A 15,984-nucleotide genomic window follows, 5' to 3' on the forward strand; every position below is an offset into this window, starting at 1 on the left:
CGTCATTTCGTAGCCGTTTTTGGAATTGTGTTCTTGACCATTTCGTGACTCTAACGGCTGAGCTTTGGATTAAGTTTGAGTTAATATCTACCATATTTCCGGATCATTTTGGGATTGACTTCGGGAAAATTAGCGTGTTTTTTTGGATAATTGCAGAATTGTTTTCGGCATCATGTCGGGAATATCTTGTAACTGTTTAGGGATTAGTTTTGGATAATCTTGGGATTTTGATATTTTTTTAGAACAGTTTCTCCAAAATTTTGGATTTATTGCCGCAACGTTTTTGAAAAATTTTGGTTTTAGGATAGTTTTAGGACTGTTTCGGGAGCATTGAGTCTTTTCGGCATGTTTTCAGGCTTGATTTTAAGATCATTGCAGTACTATATCGGATTTATTTCGGAATCATTTCGCAATTGTGTTCTAGGTAATTTTGGAAATACTACGGTTCATCGGCTTTATAATAATATTCGTGATAATTTCGAGAATATTTTGGGATGGGCTTCGAGATAGCTCGGGTTTGTTTTGATATAGTTTCAAAACTGTTTGGGAGCGTTTCGGCATTAAGGTCAGGATAACTTCAGAAATTTTTTTGGGAATTCTTTTGTAATAGTTTTAGGACTATTGCGGACTATTTCGCAATGTGCTCAAGGCAATTTCGGGACCAAAATAGTTCAGGTTCGGAATAATTTTTGGGATAATTTAGAGATTATAGCCGTATAAGTTTGGGGCTGCTCTCAAATAATAAGTGGATGTTTTGGGATACTTTGAATATTTTGGGACCTTTTGGAAATTAAGTTCAAGATCCCTTAGGGACTTCTGTAGCTTCATAATAAATTCGATACTTTTCCGGAACAGTTTCGGACGATTTGGTGCCTATATCGAGCCATTTGTGGATTGTGTATGCAGTATTTTCAAAGGGATTAAGAAATATTTTCGGCTCTAGTTCAAAATAATTTCGGAATTGCTTGGGACTATTTGGTTGTAGAATAATGTAATCTAGACTGAGATTTTGAACTATTACTGAAAAGGAAAGGTTATCCATTGTGAGATCTTAGGAGAGAAGTAATAGGAGGGATTTCCGCTCCTTAAAATAACAAATATTAAAGAATACAAAAAGAAATGCATATTGAAATAGTTTGGAAGATATCAATGACTGAGTCAAGGATAGCCCTATGTCTTCTGCCGTTACTTAAAGAACTTCTTTCTCTTTTTTAATATTCTACTCAGAATTCGATAGAAGAAAGCCCTATTTTGGAATTGTTTGGAGATTTTGAGATAGCCCTTTCTTCACTGAAATTCTAAGATAGAAGATTTTTGAAAAAAGTTAAAATAAAGAATCCACCATAGGCTTGGCCCTCTTCTATGCAGTTATCTATATATTTTTTGCTTAACGTAATAATGGTTGCTGACGTGAGATCACATGAAATACTTTCAGCTTCCATCCGATTGTTGATACATGATATAGCATGCAATTAGAGGACATTAATTAAAGACAGAATAGCTTAATACGTTTCGTATGTTTCATGTTTGTATGAATATTCAAGCATGCATTTGCCAGGGTTGAACGTTTTGGAGGTATACAGTAGATAGTTTTTTAAAGATAATAAACGACAACAATGAAATACAACCTAGCAAACCCTTATGAAAAATATCGGTTGGGTGGATTTGATATAAACGCCATAGTTGGTGATCAAATTCAGCATCGTATTAACCAAACCGGACGATGCTTTTCTAACACGTTAACAAAGTCCAATATGGGCTCATGATAAATTCGGAATATGCCAAAGCTACCCTGCAAATCAGATAATGGAATTCGTTTCGAAATAAGTTTACAACAAAGCTTGGGAGCAGTCTATGATAATCTCACTCAGTCATAAACGGACAGAACCTTGTCAAATAGGACAAGTTATTAAAGTGTCGTGGAATAGATTTAATATAATTATCGAAGATCTCAACCAACTATTAAAAAATGTTTCCTAATCTGTTTCTATCAACCACAAGCCTACTGTTTATCTACATTCCCGGAGACTCGCTTTTGATTTGAAAGAAGTATAAAAATTGGTTTAAGTTGCAGTTGGTCGTGATTATAAAACAGTGATCTTCAAAATTAAAACTGTTGCCGTGTTGGTAAGAGTAAAATCATTGTAGTCGTTTATTAACGAGCTACGAGGCAAGGCGTATGCACGCATGTTTCTTAACACTAAAACAATTTTTTTTGAATATGTTTTAAAAATATTATTTTATTATTTGAGTCTCACAGAAAATTAAAAAATTCTGCGTATCAGGTGTTTTTTGAAATGCGCCAATAAACAATAACCTCTTTCGGCGTTGCAGCTCTGCTTGTTAAACGAAAGGGTGTAATAATAAATGTGAAGTGAGAGTGAACGTTCTGCGATAATTCTGTGGTCGTAAGCAATAATCGCCTAAATCCCTTCCTTTTACATGGCTGATGACTTCTGTTATAGAACCTCACTGGGACATCATAGGGGTATGCCTTATTATAGAGTAATTGGGCCATAGGTACAACCTTACATAAGTATTTTGATATTCTGCTATTATTGATACCCAGCGTTTGTCTAGCTAAGGAGGTGCTTTCTTTTCAGAACTTTAAGCCCCTTACAACGCACGAAGTTAAGTTCGAAAATTATATTTAATTATGTTTCAGACCTACAGTTAAGATTCTTGCAAGTTGCACAGTCGATTTCTATTTCGCTATTTTCAATAATCAAATAAATTTTTCGATATATCCCTTGGAGGAGACACAGGCAGAGCTTGTGCTACGACCTGCGTGATGCGCAAGTCAGTTTTTGTGCATTTTAAATGGAAAAAAACAGTCGTAGGGTGGACAAACCATTTTGAGCAAATTTTTCGAAAATATTTTTAATATCTCATTCCTAAAGACATGAGCCTGGAAGCTGCAAACTAGTAAGCAAGCAAAACAAGTTCATAAATAAGAGGCTCGATTGGTCAGAAAATCTTTCCTGTGGTAGTCCCATTATCGATTGGGTAAACTCGCCATCGTAACAACAGAACCCAATTCAACATTAGACTTATGGGTGGCCTAAAATAATTTGAAGTACTCAACTGACAAAGAGATTGGTTCAAATGGAGGACAAAGAGGACATCATTGGTACTTTTGATTAGTTTTGCAGAATGGGCTCATAGTAGTAGATCCCCAGAAGCTTCTTGGAACAATCAAATTCATCTCATATTATGAAAGCAGATAATTTCGTAAAATATCAAAAATCATTATCTACTGCATACCTCAAAAGTACTGATTGATTTTATATTAAGAAAATGTGAATACTTATTTTAAGGAAAATTGTATTTCGATGAGAACCCGAAAGCTCGAATATGCACAAAATAAAAGTTGAAAAGACATAAGTGCATAAAAAAAATAATAAAAAAAAAAAATACTTAAATCCAATTTGGATATGAGTGAGTGACTGAAGACTTTCGAGAAGTGTGCGGTGAGGATACACGCGAAAAAGATTAGTACACATATACATATATATAAAAAGTGAGTATAAAATTTTGTAGAGGGTTATACACTAACTCCACAACGAATACATACCTTCAACATTGACCTCAATATCTTCCAAACGACCGCCAGCGTGATTGATAACAAAAGAATTTGGTTGATGTACGGGACCGGGACCACCGAGAGAAACTTGTGGACCCGACATGCCGCCACTGATATTTACGGTTAGAGGACAACCAGGCACAGGCATTTTATTGAATGTGACATTTATAGTATGTTCACACGGCTCAGTTGGCACAAACGAAACGGAAAATCTGTGAAAAGAGATGAAAATAATAAATTTAAAAGATTTTTATAAACCAGGAACTCACATAACTGTGGTTGATTCAAATTGAAAACCAAAAAAATCATAAAGGTTTAAATGCTATCTTTAAGGGGCTTCATTTTTATTTTTTGAGTTTTACTATAAAAATAGAAAGTTTTTTGGAGTTCTGTTGAATTATTTTTGAGTTTTTTAAGGGGCGTGCAAGTTTCTGAGCAGAAAGAAATAAACCAAAACTTACTAATAACTTTTCGAATGAAGTAAAATATGCGAACAATAAGATCTCGGATAAAGTAGCAAACTCAAAAAATAAAAATTTTTTTCTAAACGAAATAAAAAACTTGAAAAATTGAAATAATTCTCTAAGTGAAATAAAAAACTAACAAAATTACTCTCATATTCGAACGAAATAAACAAAACTCAAAAAAAGATTTTATATTCCAAAAATTTCGAAAAATAAATGTTATTCTCCGAGCGAAATAAAAGTCTCGAAACAAAAATTATTTCCCAAGCAAAATAAATACTCAAAAAAAAATTTTTAAATAGCTAATATATTTCCAATTAAGAAATAAACTAGAAAAAGAACTGTTATTTTTGCACCGAAGTAAACAAACAACTGTTATTTTCCGACCGAAATAAAAAACTCAAGAAATTACTTCTTATATTCGAGCGAGATAAAAAATGGAAATGTTGTTATTATTCTCATTATCTATAATTATTCTCTGAGCGAAAAAAAACTAAAAAAAACTGTTATTTTCCGAGTGAAATGAAAATGTCGAAAAATAACTGTTATTTCCCAAGCAAAATAAAAAACTCAAAAAAGCTGTTGTTCTCCGAGCGAGACCTAAAATTTTAAAAAATAGCTAATAAACGTACGAAAAAATAAACTAGAAAAATAACTGTTAGTTTTTGAAGGAAGTAAAAGAACTCAAAAAAGAAACTGATATTTTCCGAGTGAAATAAAAAAACTTAAGAAATTCGAATTTTCGAGCAAAATAAAAAACTGGAAATCCTGTTATTATTCTCCGAGCGAAATGAAAAGCTTAAAAAGTAACTGTTAATTTCTAAACGAAAGAAGCAACACAAAAAATTATAATTGAGAAGTAATTCTTGTAACAAAATGTATAACTGTTACGATCCCCAGCTATAAGTGCTTGAGAAAAATTCTTTTTATTTACCTTGCACTGCCTTGCGGATGCACTTGTGTTGGTATATTTTGACCTTTCGCCGAAATTGTTATCTCCAAATTACCCTCGCCTGCATCACCAGCATCCACAGAAAATTGCACCGAACGTCCAACGGTACCACGCGACACGCTACCCACCACCACTTTCGTAGCATCATAAGATTTCGCCAAGAATGGTGTACCCTGCACTGGAAAACCATTATACTCCACATTGATCGAGTGTCCACCCACTGCAATGGGCGTAAACTCAGCTGTAAATCCAGCATGTATATCGCCTGTAACTCGTACAGGTAATTCACCATGCGGTCCACGTACACTCACCGCCAATTCAGCGGCGCCTCCACCACTTACGGTTATATGAAACGAAGCTGGCCGGTTAACTGGTACCAATTCCAAATTCGAAAGATTCAACATGACACGTGATGTGTCAGCTACGGCGCATACAAATGGGCAGCCACGTACCGTTTCGCCATTAAACTTAATATCGATCAAATGTGATTTAGCTTGTTCGGGTGTGAAGGAGACCAAACAACGTCCACCACCTACCACTTGTACATGATTTGGTACTTCGCCTTCATTTATAGATATTTCTAGCTGACCTTCGCCAGCAGCACTTGCATCGACACGAAATTGACATGGTTGTCCGACAACACCACCATTAACATCTGTAACTTGTATTAGACTGGCATCGTAAACTTTGGCAATTAAGGGACCGCCAGTTATTTTTGTGCCATTTATGGATGCTTCAATAATGTGTGTACCCACTTCGGTGGGTACAAATTCGATTCGTGCAGCACCATTTGCCGCCTCATGGGTGACTCTGGCATTCAGTTTAGACTTGGTTGGTGTCAAAACTGTTGCCACGCACTCGCCTTTCGTTAGGCTTTGTCCAGGAGGCGGCAGTATCTCAAAAACCGCCGGCGTATTAGCGGGTACAAGGCGCGTCGATTCGCCCAGTGCTGTTAGACCGGGTGTAGACATGATTTCAACGTGCCACGGTGAGCCTGAAATGAAATAAAAAGAATTTGAAGAAAAAATTTGATAGGAATAATTTTAAAGTGAAAGATCTAAGTATATTCAATATTGAATTGATATATCTTATGCTGAAGCGAATTTACGTGTCATGTAAGCGGAAAATGCCCTCCCATGTGTTCTCAACATACATACATACTGTAACGAATTTGCTGCAAATCCTCTTATTTGCCCTTTTTGCTAGGTTCGTATCGCTAAACTGTTGAATAGATAACTCCAATATTGAATAATGGAAAAATGGCCTTTATTAAAATGCTTCACAATAACACTCAAACTGTGCAACGAATAGCTTAATAACCAAACTGATAGCTCAAATGAAACTCCACTAATCAAAATAATACTGGTATTGCTCGCTAGATATCGTCTTACTCGTAACAGCTTGACAATTCAAATCAAACTGAATTACTTCTTACTCGCCTGCACCGCTTTTATAGTTTATGCTGCATACTTCTAGGCTCTTCGATTTCCAGAAGTTACTAGTTGTTTCGGCTACAAAATCGCCAGCCACAACTACGTGCACAAATTATTGCCCTCTCTTGTGACCACTGAGATAAGATATACGTATACGTACATATGTGTAGACGCAATTATTTATTCGTTTATGTAAACACATAAAGATTGAATTATTGATGTGAATGTTTGTAGTTTACAGTCTCTCGCGCGCACATAGCCGTATAAGTAAATGCATCTGTGTGCGACATCTCTCGGCTGCCTTATATATGTGTATACATGATTTGATTATTGACGTTAACATCGCTTAGCATCGCCTTAGTGATGGTATAGCTTAGGGATGCTAATATCCGTGACACTGCCCTCCACCTAAGTCTGATCGTCCCGATCAGACAAATCTCTCGATCTAAACACTGCTAGCATCGCCAAATGTACCACTCTTCTACTCCGTGGTTTCTCAATGCTTTGTATGCGGTAGATAGTATCACTGATCTTCTTCACAACCTTGTACGGGCCTTCCCCACTGCACCGAAATTTGGATGGAACACCTTTCCGCCGGTGAGGGTTGTATAACATTACCAAATCTCCCGCCAAGAAACCTTTCGAATTATTTTCTTTGTCGTACCTGTGTTTCATCTTACTACTCATTATCCTGAATCGTTCCCTCGCACTCTGTTGCTTGACCAATGAAGAACTACTTCGCAGAGCTTGCGCTGGACGGATTTCCTTTGCACAATCAGTATCGTTCCGACGCTTCACAACAGTAGTGTGCCTTGGCTTGAAACCACCCTTGCATTCTTTCTTCGTTTCAGTACGTCCGTTAGGGCTTTTTAATGCCAGTGTTTCTCTCACAGGTACCTTCGGTTTTGATTTGTTTGGCCCATTTGTTCCATCAACCTTTACCTTTGAATTTCGTGGCCTTCGTCGAGTCTTCTCCACCAGTACCCAATTACTGCTGAACCCTTTTTCCAAACTAAAGTTAAGTGGTATGTCCTGGTTCTTATAGCGCATAATTTTTCTCCGCATATCGATCCTGACGTCATGGTCAACCAAGAAGTCCACTCCCAATATGACTTCATCAACGATCTCCGCCACAACGAATTTGTGTAGAACCATGACTTTTCCAATTAATACCTCACATACCACTTCGCCTTGGACTTGATTATATTCGCCTGTTACCGTACGCAACCTTGCTCCAGGTAATGACTTTACTCTCCTGTAGACCAAATCAGATCGAATCAAGGAATGAGATGCCCCCGTATCTACAGTCAGTACACGTTCTTTACCATCCACGTTCCCTCTGACGGTAAGACTGCTTGATTTCCTTCCAATTTACAACACAGATATCACGGGACATTCAATAGCCGGTGCAAGTTTTCGTTCTTTACATTCGACACGCTCTTGCTCATTTCCGCCAGCTTTGCGTTTACGGCCACCCACATTGTTGGAACTATTAGGACCAAGATCGCAATGACGTGCAATGTGACCTGGGTTGCCGCATTTGAAACATTTAATAACTCTGGCATTCTTCTGTTGAGATCCCTTCAGTGCTTCCAAAATTGTGTCTACCCACTCTGGCCTTTCTACTTCCACACGATGAGCCTTATATGCTGGTTTACTTAATAGGGAGGCAGTTTCCTGAGTCAATGCATGTGATACCGTTTCAGCAAATGTCAGTTTTGGGTTCGCATATGTAGCCCGCTTCGTTTCCACATCTCGTATGCCATTTATGAAGCTCTGGATTTTTACCCTTTCAGTGTATTCCACGGGTGCGTCTGCATTTGCAAGATGAGCCAATCTTTCAATATCTGAAGCAAACTCCTGCAATGTCTCATTCGCTTTTTGGTAGCGGTTTTGCAACTCAATTTGGAATATCTGTTTCCTATGCTCGCTTCCGTAACGTCTCTCTAAAGCGCTCATCAATGTTTCGTAGTGGTTCCGCTCATACTCTGGGATAGTCTGTAAGATTTCCGCGGCAGGCCCTTTCAGTGCCACGAACAGAGCTGCAACTTTATCTTCAGCATTCCATTGGTTCACTGCTGCGGTCTTCTCAAACTGTAGCTTAAAGACCTGAAAAGGAACAGAACCGTCAAAGGAAGGTGTTTTTACTTTTGGATTACTCGTTGAAACTGCTGGGCGATTTAGTTGCAACTGCTCGATACGTCCTCTCAAAGCATCCACCTCGGCCTCGATTTTTTCTTCAAACTGTAAAATTTTTGTATCTTGCGCCTCCAACCTCGAGGAAATACGTCCTTCTTGCTCTTCCAGTTGAGCAGAGATCTGCGCTGATATTTGTGCCGACATTTCGGATATTCGTGCCTCTTGTGCTTCAATCTTCGATGTTATACGGTTCTCCTGCGATTCCAGTTGAGATGACATATACGTTTTCTGTTCTTCCAGTTGAGATGACATATACGTTTTTTGTTCTTCCAGTTGTGATGCCATATATGTCTTCTGCTCTTCCAGTTGTGATGACATTTGTGACGACATTGATGCTACAGTCGATGTTTGTGCAGATATTGCAGCCAATATCATGTTCAAGTCTGTGCTGGTAACCGTCTGCGATGTTTCGTTTTTCTCTTCAATTTTTGTTGTTGTTTCGTCCCTATCAGGATAAAAGACAAACTCGTCCACATCAATTCCTTGCGACTCCATTACCTCTCGTAGCCGTGCTTGAAGTTCGATCTTATTGCCGGTTGTATTTAATCCACGGTTCTCCAACTCCTTTTTCAGTTGCTGGATCTTCAATTCACTGAACTTTGCCATGTCCTTGTTGTCCTCCGGAATTTATTCAACAATTCCTCTTCTGACACCAATTGTAACGAATTTGCTGCAAATCCTCTTATTTGCCCCTTTTGCTAGGTTCGTATCGCTAAACTGTTGAATAGATAACTCCAATATTGAATAATGGAAAAATGGCCTTTATTAAAATGCTTCACAATAACACTCAAACTGTGCAACGAATAGCTTAATAACCAAACTGATAGCTCAAATGAAACTCCACTAATCAAAATAATACTGGTATTGCTCGCTAGATATCGTCTTACTCGTAACTGCTTGACAATTCAAATCAAACTGAATTACTTCTTACTCGCCTGCACCGCTTTTATAGTTTATGCTGCATACTTCTAGGCTCTTCGATTTCCAGAAGTTACTAGTTGTTTCGGCTACAAAATCGCCAGCCACAACTACGTGCACAAATTATTGCCCTCTCTTGTGACCACTGAGATAAGATATACGTATACGTACATATGTGTAGACGCAATTATTTATTCGTTTATGTAAACACATAAAGATTGAATTATTGATGTGAATGTTTGTAGTTTACAGTCTCTCGCGCACATAGCCGTATAAGTAAATGCATCTGTGTGCGACATCTCTCGGCTGCCTTATATATGTGTATACATGATTTGATTATTGACGTTAACATCGCTTAGCATCGCCTTAGTGATGGTATAGCTTAGGGATGCTAATATCCGTGACAATACATTCCCAACAAAAGCCCAGAATTTTGTACTTTTTCAAGTATCAGCGTCTAGTGTTTGCACTTAAGGTGGAAGACCCTATATTGACTGTCCAACTAGGAGCTTTTTTAAAAAAATTACTCTTTCCTCTTGGCGAACTCTAGAAATTTCATACGATCCAGCTTAATTTTTGCCTTAAGATCTGACAACTACCTCCACAAGCCGGGTCCGTGCTTCGCTGTTTCATCAGACATCCTACGTTTCCTACATCCGCTGCCACTGGCGGGGCATTATTTATAAGCATGGGCCGCTTTGATTTCCCTGTTAGTATGCCAACCGTGGGCCAAAAGCCTTATCGCTTTAGAGGTAAGATAAACACCGAATTGTTGCGTCTTCAGTTAAAAGCCATCACCATCATATCGAAAAAGTCCTCCTGAAGAAAAGAGAGGTAGTCGCTCAACATCACTTTATTGTGTTGATAGTTTAACTGTCAGACTATAGGCATCATTGTGCTGTTTATCCTCCAGCAGCATCTCCGTCTCCTTTTCTTGTTTATTCGCAGAACGTAGGTTTGTCCCTACTCCGTTTGTCGAGATACCAGAAATACATTCCAGTACCGCTGTCGGTACATTCAGGTTCTGTCGCTGCAACAGTTTCAGCGCGTCTTTTGACTTACCCACCCATTGGAACAATATTTTGGACTTTGGCATCGTGGGAAGCAGTGCGCTATCCGCCGCCTCAATTCATGCGCTTGCGCCTTGCTTTTGGAGATCTGAACGTTTCTATAACCGCTTGTGCACTCCGCTGAAACGAAGGATGATAGTGGTGTATATGGAATTATATTAGCGCCACAGTCAGGGTCTGCTTTGTCACTCGCTTAATTTTCTCGGGGACAACTGCAGTCGCAATGTTAGCTTCCTTCATAATCTCCAAGAAGGCTGAAGTCTTATCGTTACCTCCCTCTATATTAATAAACAATTAAGCTCTTCTTGGCCCGCAACCACCGCCCTTTCTGCTTTGCAGCAAGGTACATGGTTCCTTGGTATTGCAAGTCACTCCTTTATTCTTATAATAATCTTTAAGCCTTTTTCACTGTTTAAGTGTCTACTTTTTTTAGCATTTAAGTTGTTTACTGTTGCAAAAAATAGGAAAGTAAAATACTTGTTCCATCTCTCCATACCATTCCTAATAAATTGGTCTTGTTTTTTTGTTTTCTATCTGCATGAAATCACTTTTTAATCGTATAACGGTATTCTGTACTCTGCATAGTTGTGGTAGAGATTAATTCTGTGAAAGCTTTAAATTTTGCAGTAAAATAATGAATGAAAGTCATTTAATTGGTCAATGGGAGTTCTTAGGTACCATGAATGAGAACAGTGTTGCCATACTCCGATTTAAACTAAGAATCAATTTGCTATGAGATTTGGGGAATAAACTAATTCAATTGTTTGAATTTGAAAAAAATTTATGGAGAGAAAAAATTACAATAGAGGTGCCGTATATTTTACTTAGCAAATAAGGTGGTGGATTTTTCTGAATTTAAAATAAAGAAAAAAACCCTTGATTGTTGATGTTTCGACTGGGTGGTATTTTTTTTTTAATTGTAACTGTTTTCGGTCATCCTTTGCCAAATTTGGTTTGGAAATGAACCGGTGTCGCCGTCACTGCCAATGAACATAATTGGCAATGACCAATGTCATATAAGTCGAGATTTAAGAAATTAGAGAAAAATATACCATCTCATCATTTTGATTTCATCTGTGAATCGTTTAGGTACTATTTTGAAATTGCTTTCGAAATATATCGGGATAGTTTCGTGATTGTTGTTGAGGTAATATAAGGAATATCTAAGTTGACTTATCTTGTTTGGTTGATCGTTCCAATATACCAATATACATCAATATCTAAGTTGTTTTCAAGATCTGTTCAGGATTCGTTACGGTTAGTTTCCCGATAATTCATCGTGACCAGTTCGTTTCGGAAATATTTTGAATTACTTCTTCAGGATAATTTGGTGATCATTATAAGGAATATTCTGTTCAGTATTGCTTTCGGTTTTTTTCGGAATCACACAAAAACAATTTTGTATCATTTTCAGGACTGCTCTAAAAATAATATCGTGATTAATTCCGAAACAATACGGAATTGTTTTTGGGACTACTTTCAGAGCATGTTTTATATCATATCAAGACAATTTTTAGACCGTTTTCCTTATTCCAGGGATTGGGGTTTTTTAAATCATTATAATACTGAGTCTATTTGATCTAACCGATTATAATTGGTATGTGAATCATTTACATATATATGAATAGCCAAGTTCAAAACTTTGCACCCTTTTTACGGCCAAACCATTATTCTAAGGTCTAAGCGATTATATTATCATCGACAAGTTTTCTCAAGGAGAAAAAATAAAATAAAACTAAATTAAACGAAATTAAATGAAATAAATAAAATAAAATGAAATAAAATAACATAAAATATAATAAAATCAACTAAAATAAAATAAACTACAAACAAAACAAAATAAAATGAAATAAAAAATTAAAATAAATAAAATAAAATAAAATGAAACATATTAAATTAAAATCAAAAAATATATAATAAAATAGATTAAAATAAAATAAGAATAAATAAAATTAAATTAAATTAAAGTAAAATAAATTAAATTAAATTAAATTAAGTAATACAAATTTAAATAAACTAACATAAAAGTAAACAAAATAAAAAATAATAATGGTAGCGACTGATGCGCGACTGGGGATACGCAAAAAGAAAAGGAGAGGGAAGGAAAGGAAAAAGAGAAGGAAAGGAAGGGAAAAAAGAAAAGTATGGAAAGGAAAGAAATGGAGTAGAAAGGAGGGGAAAGGAAATCAAAGGAAAATTAATGAAAGGGGAGGAAGGGAAGAAAACGAAGAGAAAGGAAAAAAAGGAAAGGAAATGAAAGGGATGGAAAGGAGAGAAGAGGAAAGGAAAAAGAACAGGAAAATAGAGAAAAAATAAGGAATACAAAGGTATCACGGGTCTTGCTTTAGCTTGCGTATTCAAGAAGAAGGAAACGGAGCCAACGTACAAATTATAAATAAAATTACACTTTTTAATTCAATGGAGGTTTATGATTTAGTTTCTTTCACTGAAAGTACCAAATAAATGTAATCTTACTTACTTAGCAACCCTCAAAACCACCACTCAATATATTTACAAAGAATTTTAATGCCTTTAAAGTTATCAAACTAATTTATCGAAGTTTTTAAGATGTCGGATAACTGCTGTTCCTGCACTTGCTGCTGCTGCTTCTGTTGCACTTACGAACTTATCAAACTTGATCAAACGATGATGTGGCCGGCCATTAGTGTTGCGGCAATAAACTTAAACCAATTCATTCATAATATAGTGGCAATATAACTATAGACAGGATTAATGAATTTGTGGCTACCGAGCTAGGTGTTTACTCAAACACACATAAACGCACAAACACCAGCGCATCTACTCTGAGTTAGGGTACCTAAAGGAAAGATGTACAAGCAAAGCAAAAATTTATGTATGCGAATGTAAAGTAGAATAGGGAAGCAAATGCGAAAGTAATTTTATTAGGTACTTGAACTGCAAAGGCTAGCGCAGTAGACAACAACAATAGACACGTTTTCTTCTGTTGTTGACGATGAAGAGATGATTTGAAATATTTTTAACTAGGATTGTACCGTAGCTGAACATTGCACTTTGGGGCAAATAAGCTGATTTGGTGGCAAAAAGTTATGTATGGAAATGAGTGGAACTATTTATATACGTTTTATTGGAAACAATTTTTAAGTTGAGTTAATCCAGGGATCCCGGTATTTTTCAAGACCCGATAATGCGGTGATTGTTGAGAAGTAATTTATTAATAAGTTCGCAATTCGGGTGCCGGCTTCACCCGTTTTTGAAAATTGTTTCGGTTTTTTTTTCTAGAGTGGGTTAGCTATACAAACATGGACTATCCTGGGGCAACGAGCCACCTTGTAAAAAAATTATTTTGATTTTTTTGATTAAGGGGTTCAAGTCGCATAATTCTTTACTATAATTTTTATTTAAGCTTGGGCTAGGGAAATTATGAATGAGCTGTTCTTGGGCAGACGAATCACACATTTTTATAAAAAAAAAAAACGTATTTTGGGGTGCCAGTTCACACAGCTTGACCTTTTTGCTTTTTGTTTTTTTGCTCTTTGCTGTTAATATTTTTTTCAATTGTACCTTGGCGACAAAAAATTGATTGGGCCACCCTGGGCTCCTTTTGGCCAAACAAGCCATAGTGTCATAACAATAATTTTGCATTTTTTTTGATTTGGGTGGTTTTCAGCTTCGTTACGATAATTTTTTCCAAGGGTGGACTAGCGACAAAAGAGGCAGTGGGAGGTATCCTGCGCTTACCTTGGGAAAACAAACTACAGTAAAAAAAAGCAAAAACTTTGCATTTTTGTTTTGGAGGTTTTCAACTTGGACATAATTTTTACGGTAGCTTTTTCCAAGAATGGGGTAACGAAAAAAAGGGCGAGTTATCCTGAGCTTACATTGGGTACACAAACCACATATATAGTTTTTATAAAAAAAAAGAGTTTTGGGGTGCCAGCCTCCAGGAGATGGCCTAATTCAAAAAAGTGTACAATACTTTTCGATAAATTTACTTATTAAAAAGTAATTCAATACTAAAGCTGTAGCCAAATCGTGTGAGAAGAATACATACCTCCTAACATTTTTAAGCAGATACGTAAAGCTACATATATTTAATATTGAGCTGCTGAAATAAACAGGGCTGAAGGATGAGATGACTTCACTTCCACGGAAACCTTTATACGCTATTGTAGAGTAGTTGAACCGAGTTATCACTCCACCAAAGCCACATAACCTACGACTATAACATTAAAAAGAAACGTCGTTTACAACGCTGTTTCCTTACTCTTGAATTTGCCAAACATTCTTGTACCTGTTATTTCGTCACAGCGACTGAAAATCACAGTAAACTCCAGTGAGGGTTTGTTAGAAATCACCGTGATGAATTAAAAATGACGTCACCCATTCGCAATCATGCTTCTGACAATAGCAATCACATACTCGAACGCAGTTCTCGTCACAGGACCAATTCGCTATTCTATGCCTAGAGCCAACGGGCATGTTTCGTAAATTGAGACTGAATAACACTCCGCAGCTAAGCAAACATCGTCGCTAAAAGCTCATATCCACTGTTAAATCTTTGGCTATAAGCCATTACAGTCAAAGTCCAATTTCATAAGTTTTTAAAGAGAGCGTATTAAGTGCCGTTACCCGAAATCAGGGAATTGCGATGAGCGAGAAATTTTAAACGCCAGATGCTAGTAAATACGTTTTTTTATATATTTTATTAACACTCGAAGTAAAAGTACAAAAAAAAAAAAAGAAAAAAGGACGTGTGGCACTCGGGGACTGCCGCGGTACAGCTATTGCATATTATCAACTTATGCAATTATAATATTTATGCAACATTTTGTTTTCTTTGATATTAATTCAAGTTTTTTCTTTGATATTAATTCAAGTTAACCTTTTTAAGCGTGGTGACCGATAAGAAAACAAATTTTTTACTTTTATTGAATAAATGAGAAGTTAATATTTAACTTTCACTTTAACTTTAACTTTATTTTTAACTTTAACTTTCACTTTAACTTTAACATTCACTTTAACTTTAACTTTAACTTTAACATTCACTTTGACTTTAGCTTTAACTTTAACTTTAAATTTAACTTTAACTTTAACTTTAAATTTAACTTTAACTTTAAATTTAACTTTAACTTTAACTTTAACTTTAATTTTAACATTCACTTTAACTTTAGCTTTAACTTTAACTTTAAATTTAACTTTAACTTTAACATTCACTTTAACTTTAAATTTAACTTTAACTTTAACTTTAAATTTAACCTTAACTTTAATTTAACTTTAACTTTAACTTTAAATTTAACTTTAACTTTACTTTTAACTTTAACTTTAACATTCACTTTAACTTTAGCTTTAACTTTAATTTTAAATTTAACTTTAACTTTAACTT

The 15,984-nt window shown here is 36.1% G+C and overlaps 1 protein-coding gene across 11 annotated transcripts in view; it reads right to left on the minus strand.

Annotated features, from left to right (window-relative positions):
* The window catches only part of jbug (filamin-type immunoglobulin domains fbug), a 229,773-nt gene that overhangs the window by 17,744 nt on the left and 196,045 nt on the right, over nucleotides 1-15,984 (minus strand). For all 11 annotated transcript variants that reach the window (XM_067774779.1, XM_067774781.1, XM_067774778.1 and 8 more), the window contains 2 exons: nucleotides 4,982-5,993; nucleotides 3,575-3,795 (listed from right to left, as the gene is read on the minus strand). In XM_067774779.1, the coding sequence (XP_067630880.1) occupies nucleotides 3,575-3,795; nucleotides 4,982-5,993 (1,233 nt within the window). The remainder of the gene's footprint in view (nucleotides 1-3,574; nucleotides 3,796-4,981; nucleotides 5,994-15,984) is intronic.

This window comes from Eurosta solidaginis, chromosome 3 (assembly GCF_040869045.1).
Source record: "Eurosta solidaginis isolate ZX-2024a chromosome 3, ASM4086904v1, whole genome shotgun sequence".
NCBI lineage: Eukaryota > Metazoa > Arthropoda > Insecta > Diptera > Tephritidae > Eurosta > Eurosta solidaginis.